This window comes from Lytechinus variegatus, chromosome 2 (assembly GCF_018143015.1).
Source record: "Lytechinus variegatus isolate NC3 chromosome 2, Lvar_3.0, whole genome shotgun sequence".
In the NCBI taxonomy this organism is placed as follows: Eukaryota; Metazoa; Echinodermata; class Echinoidea; order Temnopleuroida; family Toxopneustidae; genus Lytechinus; species Lytechinus variegatus.
In genome coordinates, this window is record NC_054741.1 from 6640294 (window position 1) to 6656439 (window position 16146).

General features: G+C 38.4%; 1 protein-coding gene across 2 annotated transcripts in view; it reads right to left on the reverse strand.

Moving 5' to 3' along the window:
- Window positions 1–715: 715 nt before the first annotated feature.
- The window catches only part of LOC121407172 (thymocyte selection-associated high mobility group box protein TOX-like), a 32088-nt gene continuing 16657 nt past the window's right edge, over window positions 716–16146 (reverse strand). The window contains exons 3-8 of one of the 2 annotated variants that reach the window (XM_041598121.1): window positions 12733–13704; window positions 11960–12190; window positions 11150–11230; window positions 4579–4857; window positions 3032–3162; window positions 716–1137 (exon numbers count right to left, since the gene is read on the reverse strand). In XM_041598121.1, the coding sequence (XP_041454055.1) occupies window positions 1068–1137; window positions 3032–3162; window positions 4579–4857; window positions 11150–11230; window positions 11960–12190; window positions 12733–13704 (1764 nt within the window). In that variant the 3' untranslated portion in view covers window positions 716–1067. The remainder of the gene's footprint in view (window positions 1138–3031; window positions 3163–4578; window positions 4858–11149; window positions 11231–11959; window positions 12191–12732; window positions 13705–16146) is intronic. The other variant, XM_041598122.1, reaches the window with a different exon arrangement.

Below are 16146 nucleotides of genomic sequence, written 5' to 3' on the forward strand. Positions count from 1 at the left end.
AAATCTTAATTCTCAGACACTGTACATGTTTTAATCACTAATATGTCAATATATTGCAATTAATCTAGAGTGAGTTCACTTCCAAAATCGCCGATTGAGACTCAAGTTATTGTACCACGAAATGGGTCTGCTCCGGTCTCGAAAGCTCAAAAGCGTTGCTCAATCACACTCAGAGCCAATTTGAGAATCACCAATTGCGACAGCGATCATTGCCACAACTTACGTGTTATACGCTCGTACACATGTGCTACAAGCCTACAAACAAACGCTCCTCAAATTGGCAACAAAATAATGAAAATCAATCGATAACTTCAGTTACACTTAATTCTGCAGCAATCTGTGCATGCATGTACGATACAGTATACAAAATGCGCATCCAACGAGCGTCGGCGCTAGCTAGGGCCCAGCACTTATTTTCTTAAGCAGTCTTTATTAATTTAATGCGTTGCTAAGCTGGGTAAACTTTTAATTTGTGTGGATTGATACTTCAAACTTCTCAGGTAAGCTTTACAAGCGTGACTTAGGCTATATAGACCCTTTTTATGACATGTTGATGGGGGTCCGTGTCGACATGAAAACATAACTCGCTCTCACAGTACACGTGTACACGACCGAAAAACATGCCGTGTACACGTGCATCAAAAATTGACTTTCAAAACGGGCCTAGTAAAGAGAGAAAATACCAGAATCGTAACAGAGATTTTTTCTTCAACTCTAAATCAATGATGACAATTTTAGTTCCAACATATAAAAATAAATTGAGACTTTTTACATCCATCCACTGTGTCAGTTTGTAACCGATTTTGATAAAACTTTCTTCCAACTGCCTCTCTCTATCATACCTTTCCATTTGCCCTCCTGATTTGGGTTTCCTTTAGTACTTTAATTTCCTTCAAGATTTGATAACAATTTGTTTCTTTACCAGTGCTCTCCACCCCTATTTACTAAGTGTTTCGACCAAGCTCATAAATACATTTACATGTGAGCATAGGGCATGTCCATTTGTCTGCCAGGGGGGTGCTGTCCATGGTACCAACCGTATGATGCACGCAGGGGGTCCGGGCATCCTATTTGACCGAATGAGGCACCATTCCGGAGCTTACATTGTTCGTCACCACCCACCCAGTGAAAACGTCCCTACAGATACAGATAAAGAGAGAAAAATGAAAATTATTAACAAGTTGTGAATATACTTTTTTTAAGCTGATCAACAAAATGCATAACTCAATTTCCTAAAATCATGCCAAAATGCACAATTTTTGCAGCGATAACAATTGAAAAAAAGAGCAATGTAAAACTAATTAAACAGAAATGAATAGTCAGACCCATAAATTTTGAATACCAAAGACCAAGTTGATCTAAAGTAGTAATCTAAAATTGATTTTTAATGGATTAACACAAATTTGAATATTCAATGAAAATAGAACCATGCAAGAAATGTGCAAGAAATGCAAAAATGTCTCCTTTTTACAAACTGTTTTCATGAAATTGTCACTATTTTTTATATGAAATTGTCGCTATTTCTCTAAAGATATTTGTAAATACTAAAATTTCCCTCAGGTATAAAAATGACACACAGCAATATCTCCAAAAAAAATTAATGGTCCAGAACAAACATATCAAATGGAGTAATAAAGAGCTCAAACACAATGCGATTGTTGAATAACAATAAACAGGGTTAATAACATGAAAGAAATACATGCAAAGCAACAAACGCATACAACAAAACACATTGCACCTACACAGAAAATTATTTACGTGGCATGCAAACAATATAAAGTATACATATTTTAGAGTAATCCTATGTATGGAAATTATAAATTATGAATTAAAAGGTGGAATGGATTTAAGAGATGAAGATAGATGGTAAGTATGGGGAGTGTCATGAGAAGATAAATGAACAGAAAAGAATAAGAGAAAAAGACCAAGTTGAAGAAATGAAAAATATGAAGAGGAGGAAATGATCAATATTAAGTAGATGAAGAAGAAGATAGAAGAACAAGAAGGTGAAAATACAAAGCGAGCATAGAGAAGGACCGAATATAAAAAAAATAAGTATGTTTATAAGAGAGGAAAAGTAAAAAAAACCCCAATGATCTGGTTTGAATGAAGAACAGATGAAAAGTGGAAAGGATAATACAACCCTACACAAAATAAAGAAAAACAAGGTGGTCTTTCTTTTAATTCTTGAAGGTGAAATCAGAAGCTATTTGTTACAAAATTTGTGTTTCCATGATGCCAAGATGCAGTAGTAATAATAATTCTTGTTGCCATGGTAATTTTATGAATCTCGGTCACAAAATTATAAAAAGAGCAGGAATATTTTCATTCTCATTTGACCCCAATGACTTTTCCATGAGGTTAGTCAGTCATCTAATGGGGAATAATGGTAATACACAACTAGCGCCCTCTGTAGCTTAGAAGAAACCATTTCCCAAGTGATTGTGCTAGTGAGTGAGTGTATACAAAATGAGATTATATACAAGTGAAATTCATTTCAAATGTTTTTGAAAATGGATGCAAGTTAATGTGATTTGCATGACATTGCCCTCAATATGAAACTAAATATTCAAAACATGATGCCCAATAGGTGACTTAAAATGTCAAAAGTGGTAAAAAGAATGGTCAACACCCCAAATTGTCAACGAGACACAATGTTTTAAAACACCATTATTACAATATTTTTGTATAATTTTGCTGATGATAAGCGTATAAACCTATGATAAAAATTAACATAAATAAATGAAAATCAAAAGCAATTTCATTTAATAGAACATTTCTTCTACATTTAAAAAATAGTCCCCCCCCCCCCTCAAATAAAAAAAAATGAACCTAGGATTGGGAATAAAATCTAAATGATCGAATTATGGATTGGATTCTACCGGTACGTATTTATTGCACTCTGTTAATCACATCATGAGAGCCAACATGGTTAGTATGCAGCAAACTCTGGTATTGTGATATTGAAAAAGGTTAGTTTTGAATGTAGAGTTTAACACTCTCTAGGCTGATAAAGAGAGAGGCATTGTACCTGCAGTGTTCTACGACACACTGCGAGCTGCAATATTCGTTATCCCAATCGGGGCTTTCTATAGGAGGCCGGTTACACCCGCTGCGAGTACACAGCACTGGCTGTGGCTCGCTTACGGCCTTCGGTGGCGACTGGCAAAAAAAAAAAATGGTAAAACAATTCAGGGGAGGTAAGCAAAAGGAGGTAGAGAAAGGGGATAAAAAAGAAAAGAGAACAAAAGAGAAATTTATATAATCATCCCATATTTACAATAGCCTTGAACATTATTAATTATCATGAATCTATAAACAATACATCACACAGAACTGAATGGAATAATATATAATTAATATCAATTATTTATGAAGAAATAAACAATGTTTATGATTTTTATACCAAAAACTGGTAGATCATGATTCTTTTTAATTTAAAGGTTTCTATCAAAGAGTCCCTTAATGATTAATTTAGGAGTGACAAGTACAAGAAAACAAACCAAATACAGTATCACATACTGAAGGGCCCATACTGGCTCCCAAGCTTTTTGAAGTTTACTATCACTGATATAATTCAAAATGAAACAAAAAATCATAATAGCATGCAAGACAAGTAATCTACACATTGACACATTGATCAAAATCATTGCTAATAAAGCACTATTCATGTATCATCAACCTCATACAAGAGCTGTTCTTTTATTTGATTTTCTAAAATTCAATTAAAAAGGGCCTCCAAACCCCACACCAAACTCATACAAATTGATAAAGAATCATGCCGAACTTGGAATATGATAAATAATACATTTAATACGATATAAAGAACCTAGTCTTGCTATCAAAGTCCTTTGAAAGCGCATAGAGACGTTACATGCATAATGTTACGTCTCTATGCGCTATACAACAAGAACTGTATATCATCATTATCCATTTCAACATTAGTCTGGTTACTCTGATGGAAGGAAATGTAATTCATTCAAAGAGAAAAAAAAAAACTTGTAGTAAGATAGGAAACATCTATTATTACATTCTTTTCATTCATTTTTGTTCAATGGTTTTCTCCATTGATTATTCATAAAGGGGGGGGGGGTTGAAAACTACTAAATTTTGGGAATATATATATCTGTTGAATTATATTACAAGAAAAAAATTGATCTCATTTCACAACCAGTTCAGTAAACTCAGTATAATTTGAAAAAGATCTTTCCTCACCCCTTCTTCTGATAAAGTACAGTCCACCAACTGGTGTATTGTATCTTTATATGAGACCATTAATGTTCAGATGGCTTTAAAGGTTTTTTTTATATATTTTACATTAACTGATGTGTTATATACCTTGTATTTCTAATTTGAAAAGCAGTGCATATATTGATGTCTGCATGCTTGAACTTTTAATCTGAATAATTGAATATAGGCCAAATTGAATTTCTTTGAAAATAAAATGAATCATAAAAATGTGATTTCATTAAGTTGATGATACATGAATAAAAAACAGCACAAGTGGTATTTAATTGCCTTTTTAATACAAAAAATAAAAGATAATTTCAAAATAAATGAGTGGTATGCGTTTCTCACCATTGGTTTGACGACTCTTTGTACGTTCTGCATTGGTTGTACCATAGCTGCCGGCTGACCGTACGGGCTTGCTGCAGTTGTCATGGTGCCGCCGCCCACCGGTGCATTGGACGATGACGGTGGCTTGGGTGCAATAACCCTGGGTGCAACAGAGGGATGGTGCTGGCCGACGACACCGGCCACATTAGCACCATGAGGGGGAGAGACCGAGACCGGACCAGACAGTCTCTGCTGCTTACTGGGAGACTGCTCCTCAGGGTCCATCTGGTCTACGGCGGCCTGGAAACGAAAAACAAAGATTATAAATTAGAGAAAATATTACACCTTAGGATTATCCAGTTTCAGTCCGCCTGTTCAATTTACAAATCCATTTGCCTGCTAGCGAGCTACCACTTCAGTTTAAATGATGATTAAGATTTTCCACCTATAACTATTTCACCAATTAACAATAAGCAACATAAACTTATCTAAGTTAAGTATCTCCATGCCGCTTATTCCCTCATCCCCACCCGGTCACTTTATATATCTTTGTCACAATAAGGGATGTCGGACATCTTCAAACTTCAAGATGTGGATTTCAGTGTCTTGTGTGATTAAGATTTTATAGATATATATCAATTGGGTATGATTATTTATGTCTGGGAACCCCAGAGGGAGGGGGGGGGCACTCACATACATTGGTGGTACTGGACGTGCTGCTCTGGAGGCCCCCCTTTTCAGACCTCAATTCCAGCTCTCTAGATACTCCATATGAAAAAAGTTCTATTCAGAAGCCGCCCAGCCCCACTCACAAGACCCCTGTTACGTAACATCTCTGTTCCCCAGGCCTGCCAAAAATGTCCAGCCGTGCACGCACAGCATAGTGCTAGGGTGCAACGTACCTACAGTATAAAATACTGCGATCCTGTTCCGCAGAACCTGTTTTTCACACTGCTTGGTATATTTCTATTTCCAAAGACCCTGTATTTTACCCTTGTAGTCAGTTCCTTAGACCCCTTTCAGGATTTTGTGAGGCACACCCCCATCTAAATATAATTTGAATGCTTCCCCCCCCCATCCCCGAACTGGGAACAACCTCCAACATCACCATCTAAAAGACAGGACTCGAATCTAACCTCTGCATCAATCATTTGGATACTTCCATACTTATCATTATCTTGCTATAACTGACATAAGAATCAAAGGCCACAAGGGGATCCTCCTTTCCCCTCTCCTCCCCCTTCCCCCCTTCAACACCATCAATGACTGCGTGTCAATCACGCAGGGAAACTGTATGATTCTTGTCGAGCAAACGAACGAATCTTTACACAGCAGGAGTCAAGTTACGATCAATGCACTTGTAAGAGGGTCTCTCTGTCTTAGTGCTTGTGCAAGTTAGCAGGCAAACAGTTAGTCTGTGCCAATCTCCGCAAATCTACAGCAAGGAGATGCCTTGGGGATTGCAATAGAGGGGGGAAAAGACTCAATGATCATCGGAAGCCTAAAGAAATTCCAGAAAAGGGACTGAAACTGTTCTTATATGGAGTCATTAAGAGATTCTTCATATAATAATTTCATTGCTGAAATCTTAGTGAGGATGATGGCAATTCTTTTTCCACAGTTCAATTTCTGATCACTGGGTCCGTTACCTTAAAGCAATTAATCACAAACTTGTTTGACAATCAATTACTAAGATTCATGTAAAGAGCCCACAGAATTGATTTGATGGATAACTAATTTATCATTGAAGGGCCTTGCACAAATGACCTGACTAGATTGAGTCAAACAAATTCCCAATCACAAAAGGAGGAAAAATATCAATAAGTATTGCTGATTTTCAAGCTAATATTAAAAAAAAAAACCTGAAATGTTTCTTTGATTTGGCATCTACTTCCCTAACTGAAAGAAGTATGTACAGCTAAAATACACACAAAAATCTTCTCTGATTGAAAATGCATCAGCATACAGAAATGTAATGAAATGGAAATATCAAAACATCATGTCGTTCCAATCTATTTCTAAATTTCAAATATGTTTACATTTTATTTCCTCCGAAGGTTCCCCCACCTGCATCACTGTACAAACAGTTAGTCTTGAATCAATAGAATTAGACTAGTTTCAAGACTTGAGACCTGTTTTTATTGGTGGAAGGTAGAGGATGGCGGGAAGGGGCTCTTGCTTGATGATGAATAATTTGATTTGGTAAAAAGTAAGACCTCTTGATCATACACATTTTATTCCAACACTCATGTTTCTGCATATTGGGTGGGCTTAAAAGAAAGAAAATGTGAATGGAATCACTCCTTATTATCTTATCAGAAAGGCAGAAAAAATATATGTGCTGTAAACACTTGGAGGGTGTTATGGAAATAAGATAGCGATAAAACAAAACATGTGATCATAGCAATCACATAGAGCATGAAGACAGGGTGAAACATATTTATTCATCATAAATTCATGATTAATGTCATTCAAAAACTAGGGTTGTTTAAACCACAGAGGGTCTCTTTACCATTGACAATTGCTGTCAATGAGCCTGGTGGATAGGCTACATATTTCTTTTGGTTGGTGGGGGGGGGGGAGGACAGAAGAGGAGGATATGCATGAGGTATTGACCCAGTTTAATCATTTTTCCTATACTACCAGTCAGCCTTGAATCAATATTTCCTTTGATGGTTTCAGATGGTTTGAGTATACATGTAAGGGAGGGGTCGGGGGGGGGGGGGGGTATGGAATGGAGCAAGGGTGGCATTGTAACTGCAACAGATAACTGTAAATACATTTACAAGATAATTCTGGATAATGTTCATGAATGGTATCAGTTAGTATCATTATTGCTATCATTATTATTATTATCCTTATTACCGATATGACATTATCAATATCATCTTTTGGTCCATCTAACAAATCATCAGAAATATATGAATATTACAGATCTGTGTGACAAGTGCACCTGAGAGACACGCCACATCAGTGTCATGGCCGTTTCATCATTTGTATTCATATGTCATCAGCACCTAACCCGGTCGCCATGCATTACGATCACAAGATAGATTTGATATAACCATTCAGTATTCAATATCCATCTCCCCCATCTCTCAGAGTAGGGTGTGTAGGAAATAAACGGCCTTATTCTCATCATTCCCCCAATGGGAGAAGGAGAAATGATAATAATAACCGTGCAACGATGCTGAAAACATAAGGAATAAGCTGCCAACACTTAGAGGACTTGTTAGGGGGTGCAAATTGAGTTATAGTGGCACGCAGATCCTGCACAAATTATTGATTGCTCCACTAGTCCCTGCCAGTATCTAGTCCTGACCTAGTTGAATTGTTTGTGCTGTGTGTTATTCTTCACTCCAGAGATTGGCGAGTGAGATAGAGTAAATGTTAGCATAGCTGATTACTAGGAGGACGGTGGAGGAGGGAGAGGGGAGGGGTGCAAAGAGGGGTGGGGTAGGGGGCAGCGAGGACAGGTGTATCAGGGCTGAAGGCCTGTTCCTGTATATGAGATGGTAGCGGGAATGAAGGAGGGGAAGGGTGGTGCTATCGTATAGAGAGGGTAGAGCTGGGGGATGGTGAGGACAGGTGTGTTAGGGTTAAGAGTCAGTCTCCATCTACAAAATTGGTGGAGAAGGGGGAGGGTAGGGGTACAAGAAGGATGGAGTTGGGAGATGGTTAGGAAAGATGTATCAGGGCTGAGAGTATCTCTGTACACAAGGTGGTGGTGAGGATGGTGGAGGAGGGTTAGGGGAGGGGTACATGAGGGATGGGGTTGGGGGATGGTGAAGACAACAGGTGCATCAGGTAGGGGAGTAGGGGTAAAGGAAGGGGTACAGAGATAAGTGGGGTTGGGGATAATGAGGATGGGTCTATCAGGGGTGAAAGTCTGTTTCTGTACAGATGGTGGTGATGGTGTATTGAATTGATGAACACTGGATTTTCTTACTGGTGTGTGGTTGGGAGGGAAGATGGGGATGGGGGTCAAATAAGTTACAAACAGGATAAGAGGTTTGACGGCTGCTGTGATGAGCGTGTCATCTATATTATATCAACTTCATATGAAAACATAGGATTTGAAATGTACAAAACACTGCAATGGGGAATAGTAGGGGTGGGGTACATAGAGGGTGGGGTTTGAGCTTTATCTGAGGATAACAGTGATGAAATGATGATTATGGTAGTTTTACATTTAAGAAATGAAGTGAATACTTATAAAAATGGGATATGAGGGAGGTTGTGCAGTGGAAGTGGAACAAGAGAAAAGGCATGTGGAATCCTTAGGAGAGTTACCAAAGAATTATTTTTCCCCAAACTGATACTGGGAGAAATAGTGGTGATGATAGTGACTAGAGTGCAATAGAAATGAAGTGAGGAAAAAGTCATGTCGTATCGATGGAACTATCACATGATGATCTAGCAGCCTATTCCTAAAATTGATGCATTGAATTAACAAAATTTGACAATTAGCTAAACAAATCGCTCTCTCAAATTTTTTTGTTGTTGCTACTTTGCTCTGAAGCACCTTGAACACCTAATTAGAGATGAAAAGTACACTACATCAATCTTCTGTAATATTATTATTATTATCCTAAACTATATCACAACCAGTAAATGATTGTTAAGCCAAACTGTCACACATAAACACAGTAAATACGAAGGTAATACATGCATCCTTGTGCAATGTCAATCTATGCCTGTGGGGTGGGCCGAGTTACTGTAATAACTTGCAAACCGTGAATATTTCATACTTTAATATTCCTCTTGACAATCGACTACGTACAAGATTTACATCCAATCATCCTATCTCCTGATGCTTAATTGATTGATTCCATGGCCCAAGAGAGATCGTCATCAATATTTCAAAGGTCATCCCCTTCTACTTTCTTTCTCTCTTATATACTCTCTCTCTCCCTCACCCCCCCCCCCTCAAATTGCCATATCCCAATTTTCTTGTTGAACTATACAGAGGAATAATTGAGCAAAGCCCTGGGGAAGCAAGACTACAAGACCTTAATGAGATCGCTTGTAAGACGCTTGGGAGAGGAATCCACTGAAGAACATGTCTGCCCATTACCAGAATTAAAATGTGAAAATTGCTAATGAGTTTTGGTAGGCCGAGGATCGCAAAACGGAGCCTAATTGGGCCCGTTTGCGGTTTAATGGCCGATTTCGGAAGTCATGAATGTTCCGTGGATAGCTGAAGGGGCCAAGAGAGAAAGATTGAGAAAGAGGGAGCACAAATTTGATATTCATTCCACTTTTTACGTGTTAATCTTGCATGACAGTGTGAGTAGTTAAAAAGTACATGGTAAAGATTGCATGAATGAATGAGGAATGTATGTAAAGCCTTAAGTGAATGAACAAGATTTAATAGAGCACGGAGAGAAAGATGGATTGCCGTAACAAAGAATGAAGTTCAGGGCCATTTATCATTCATGAATGAAGATTTTCTCCCATCTATATATCTGTTTGGGGCATGGCAGAACAGGAGATAATGCCAAAGTTGGACCAATAGAAACAAAATTATAAATAATAAAATCCAGAGATAAACTCGGTGATAAATGAATACAGAGGAAGAGAGAGATGGGGGATAACACAAGAAATGGAATAAAAGAATAATACAAAAAAATTGGTAGGAGGAAGGGAGAGGGAAGTAGGGAGGAAGGGAGGGAAGTAGGGAGGGAGGAAGAGGGAAGGGGGAGAAAGATTGAGACAGAGGGCGCGGGTGGGGATCGACAAAGTGACAATGACATGATGTATGATTTCGGAATGGAAAGCAAATAGAGGGCAGTGATGGATGTGTTTTGAAAGGACTTGGACGAGATGGAGAGAACGAAGGAGAGAAGGAAGGAAAGATAAACAAATGAGTCATCAAAAGGAGATTTTGACAAAGAGTGCGTCACTGGTATAATCAGTCAGCTTGTCAAAACAATTAATTGTAGATAGTAAGATTGATCACTGGGGAAACTGTAGGGGAAGGGGGGGGTGAAGGAAGAAAAAGGGAGAGGGAGGATGAAGGGGGTGGGGAAGCATGGGTTGGAGTATGGGGGTAAGGAAGTTTGTTGTGAAAAAAAGGAAGGAAGAGGAAAGGGGTGAAGTAGATTATGGATGGGGGAGAGAAGAATAAAGGGAGTGACGAGCAAATAGTTGAGGGGTATGGGGGAAGGGGTAGTAGAAGGGGGTAGATATCAAAGAAAGGAATAAAACAACTGGGTAAAAAGGGAAGGTAAATAACTGATAGGGAAGGGAAGAGGGATAATAAAGTGAAAATAGGAAGATACATTAAGGTGTGTACATGGCAGTGTATGGGGTATGGATGTGGGTTATAAAATAAGGAAAAAAATTTGCTTGCACAATTAATTTTCATGTGTAAAAATTAAGTCAAATCTGAAAATCAGTTCTATGATAATTCCAAATTTAGTGAGTCAACACCTGGATTCATAAATCTTGTATCAATAATGAATAACAATGTTGCTTTCATGCAATCAATGCTACCATTTTAGAATCTTTTAAATAAAAGTTGTAAATCATTTTTTGATAGGGTTTGGAAAACTAGTTTCCCTTCAAGAAGCTAAGATGAAACTTTTACCTTTGAAACTAAACTTGCTCTGTATGCTGCAAGCTTCTTCAAGTATTCCTTCTTTGCCGTTTCCGTCCTCTGCTTGTAAGCCTGTAAAAAAAACAATCAATTTTAATGAATCAATATCATATTACTCAAAATCTATGCTTCTTCCTTATTCTTTCCCAAAATACATTCGGAAATATGTAAATATAAACAAATTTGCATGATGTAACACACAAAAATCACACAATTGATACCAATTTTTTTTTGTCGTTTACTTGATTGAAGGGGGCCGTTTCATAAAACTTCTTAACTTGGCCATTATTGTAACTACCGTGGAATCCTTGAATATGATTGGCCCCCCAAGTCCTGGTACCATGGTATTTGCCATAGTTACCATAGTTATAACTCTTCATGAAACGTACCCATGGTCGCATTTAAATAAATCGTCTAATCAACTGGGCATGTTAGCATGCATATGTGTAAAGTCAGCTGCATGTGGAAGTTACAAACTGATTTTGAGATCCATAATTCTAGTCACGGCGTGGGTCACATCTTTTGGATGCTGATATTAAATGTCTGGTCCGTTACAATAGTAATAACATAACATGATAAATGAGAAGTGAATGGGGAAAGCCTTGCTCAAAGTGCTGCAGCCGGGTATAAAACCCCACACTTTCATGTGCTGAGTCAGGTACCCCAAACCACTCGACCGTGTCCATAAAAATCCCATAACAAACACACACTCTACCGGTTTCTCATCTTGATGGATGCATGAAAATCTGCATGGGAATATTGAAAATGATGGAATCATATTTTGTATAAAATGTGACTTACGGCCTTCTGTTCAGCATCCAAGCTGTCCCACATTGATGCAACGATCTTAGAGACCTCTCCGAAGCTAGCGTTGGGATTCTGACCCTTGATGGCCGCCTGTGTATCCCTAAAGAACAGAGCATAGGCGGAGACTGGCTTCTGGGGTTCATTTGGGTCCTTCTTACGCTTGCGCTTGGGGGGCTTCTTTTTCGTTTCTTTGACGACCTCTGGCCGCTTGGCCTGAGCAGCAAACTGGATGAGAGAATGTGATATAAGAAGGAAATAAATAAAAACAGATAATTCAAATACAACTATTTCATTACAAGTTTAATGAACAAGCCTATCTTCTCAATTTTGGGACATTTTTTTAGTTTTCTTTGATTTCATGACTCAGTAACCTATAGATGCCATGACAAATGTAGGACTCATCTTATTGTATATAGTGTAATGGCTGCCATGTTTTTTTTACTACATGTATCTGGAACATAATTTCATTTCCGCTATCTTTACTCTTCTAAATAATTCATATTTTTCCTATCGATATTTACTTAATGAGCAGATCTAACAATCTTGAACATTACGGCCCTAAATCTTATTAACAAAAAAGCTTTACACAATTTTCCTGTAAATTCTCAATATACCTCTACCAGCCCATAAGGTGGACCATAACTACTCGGAGTACTAGATGACATTTTTGAGCAGCTAGCTTTAAATTGTTTCAGTGAAGAGGAATAACTCTTTAAAGACAAGATCGTTTGGGTGATTTTGTTCCAAAAAGAATTTGGAATATTCACCTGTGCAAGAGGAGTGTTGTCATCGCTGTCCTCACTACTCTCTAGGTGCCCCGCCCTACCAGCTACCATGTGAGGGGGAGAGGCAGTCTGTCCTGCCATGAGTTGTGCATGGTGTTGCTGTGACATAGGGGGCAGTCCTCCATGGTGCAAGCCAAGCCCAAGCTGTGAGTGATTGATGGTAGATAGGTGCTGTGGACCGGGTGGGTGGGGTGGACCCATCTCTGTATGACCATGATGGAAGAAATTACTGCTGTCCTGAGGGTGGTGTGCTTGCTGGGGGTGGTGAGGGTGGTGCGGTTGCTGTTGCTGCTGCCCAGGGTGGGGGTGGTGTTGCCCCGGTTGCTGTGGGTGTGACATGTGGTAGGAGGGGCTCATATGGGTGGTGGCCCCAGACATTGAGCTCCCTAGGGAGGCGGCCATGACGGGGTCCATACCACTGTTAAAGTGTCCCATACTGCAAGCCGCATCCGTGATGGGCGGTACGTCAAACATCTGAGGGGGGAACTGAGGGTTAACGGGGGCTTGCGCCGATGTCGCCACTGGCAAACTTTCAGTCATGTGTGAGAGCTGATCTGAAAATACTGGGGAGGACTGGCTCGAGTAACTGGGTGTGACATTCGACAAGGAGGTTGTGTAGGTTCCTGCAGGGCTCATAGTGTGGCTCAGGGCAGGGGATTGGGCTTGTGACAGTACTGGAGAATTCGTGGAGGTCCGTGGACTTGGAACGTTTGTAGCTTGTTGAGGGTTTAGAGGGGAGGTCAAGGAGGACATCTGTTGGGGGCTTCCGGCAGTGTGAAAGGTGGGTTCTGTACCCCCACCACCACCCCCTCCTCCACCACCAGCAGCGGTGTGTTCAGGGTATCCTACGGCTGAGGCAGGGTTCATTCCCGGCGTAGCACCCTCGCCTGGCATCCTGGGAGGAGTGATGGGTAGAATCTCAAAGTCCTCACCAAAACTTGGGGTGTGGAATGTCTGGAAACAATAAAAAAAAAAAAAAAAAATTCCTTCATCAATCCATTTTGCTTGGAATAAACTCGTGTGTAAAAATGTGATCAATTAATCATCATTTTGAATACACTACTTATACTGCTTCAAGAAATTGATAACAAAATGCCACTTGTAAAAAGTAACTAATGTATTAATAGTGAAACCTACAGGTACATTATAAAGAATAAGATATTTGGCAAGTAATAAATGTAGGAAAGGACAGAAAAACATATTAAAATGGTAAAACAAAATCTTATTGACCATTCATCAAAAGGTATCTAATGGAGAAACACATTCAAAAGTAATCAAATTTGGGGGACATATTGCCATATATCAAGGAAACTCAAATTACCTTAGAAGTGGAAAAAAGAATTTTGAGTGTCAATAAGGATAGAAAAAGAGAGCAGGAGAGAGAGAGAGAAAGAGAAAAGAGAATGAACAAGTTTTCCATTAAAAAAATGGAAAGAGAGTTTATTGGGAGAGACCCTGGGTACCTAATACACTGCCATCATTATACTTTCTGGAGATAACCATCTAATGGCATGCAAATCTGCAAGATAACATCACCTAGTTTGCGAGAATTCTTCAGGTATTAAAGTGCTCAATAAACAGTACAAAAAACAAGGCTTCCTCTGAAACACTTCATACATCACTCCCATTTCCCCCTTTTCCCTCATTTTTCAGAATCAACAAACAAAAGCGTTTTTTCCTTCACTCCTCACGACACCTTGCCATGACGACAATAACGGCTTAATTTTTATTTCTTCGCGGTGCAGTTTTGAGAGAGGACCCAGTTATGAATGGTAAACCGTATATCATGTGACGTTGGGTAAGCTTCAGAGCACTTAAATGTAAGTCTGCTGATACCGCTGCACGATTCTTAAAAGCAGACAGCTTAGATCATAATCGCTTCATTGATACAAACTAAAGGTCGCGATCTGTGATAAAACGGTGGCATGGGGGATTACAGCTTTGCAATGGACCCCTTAAACCTATGTAAATGAACTGAGCTGAATATTTTGAGACAAAATGCTGGAAAATTTAGACAAAACTGTGAAACTATACTGTTCTCCAATTTGGATAAAGGGGAAGGACTGTGTGTCTGTATGTGAAGTGAAATTTTAAAAAAGTATGAAGGTTGCTATCTGCTCTCTGAAATGTAAATAAATTAAAAGCTGATTTAACCCTGACAAAAAGTTGATTTGAATAAACACAAAAAGATTGAACAAACTCAATGCTGAAAATTTGATCGAAATCAAGTGCAAAATTGAGTTATTGAATTTTACAATCTTATTTTTACAGAATAGTGATTTCAACTTCATTGCTTGCATTTTAATTAGCGAAAATATGTCAGATATGTATTTTTTTTAATATCAATGTAAAATTTTGATTGATTCCTGGGGCCTGTTGCATAAAAGTTTTTACCTGAGAAAACTCTGGTAAAAACTGAAAACTAAGGTTAGTCTGATTTCTGCCATTGACTTCAACACAGGGTTTTCTCAGGTAAATTTTTTTTATGCAATGGTCACCAGAAGTAAGTTCTGAATAGCTTTTATAACCATCATTTTTCATAATTGGGTGTTCACCTTTAACCTTTGTGTAACGGGACCCTGGATGATGACTGCTACTTCTACTTCTTCTAAAACTTCAACTACTAATTGCAGAACTGACTGGTTGAAAAGATACATTGATCTTATCTATCTTATGATAGCACACTTGATGTGAGAGAAGAAAAAAACTTTTATGATATATTACAAATTTAAGTAAATTGTGATTGAAGTTTTAAAACATTTTGCATTTCCAAAAGTTGCAAGTTTTGTTCCTGTAAACACTAACTTCATATTAAGAGGGATATGGTCTTTCAACAGATTCATGTCCCTTATCATTTGTGTATCTCAATCTTGTAGAAAGCTGGTTGGGATAATATAACATGCAGTAACAAAAACTAGGACATGATACAGCCTTGCTCCACATAAACTGAAACGTCTCTTTATCTTTTAATAGGAACAGCACCATTACTCACTCCATTACCTGTCTAAAATTTTAAAAGATAATGATATAAGAATCATGGATCAACTTGAAAGATGAAAAGATAGAAATTCAGGGTAACTAATACTAATATTCAGCAAAAGAAATAATAAGGACAATAAAATGAAAAAGTAGGTTTGTAGACTTCTAATCCAATTGTTTCATTTTCTATAGTTATTTTTATCCGACATCTGGGATATTCAAACTGTATGGACTGACTGGATTACGATCAAACAGAACGCTAACTCGAATAAGATCATTTAGAAGGAGATACGACAGAAACAGAAATATCTCGAAGGCTTGTCCGTCTGGATGAGTGACCCCTTGACCCCATAATCGATAATTCTAGAGTACTTTTCACAAATTAGAGAGCAGGTGTGGAGATGGAAGCTAGATTAT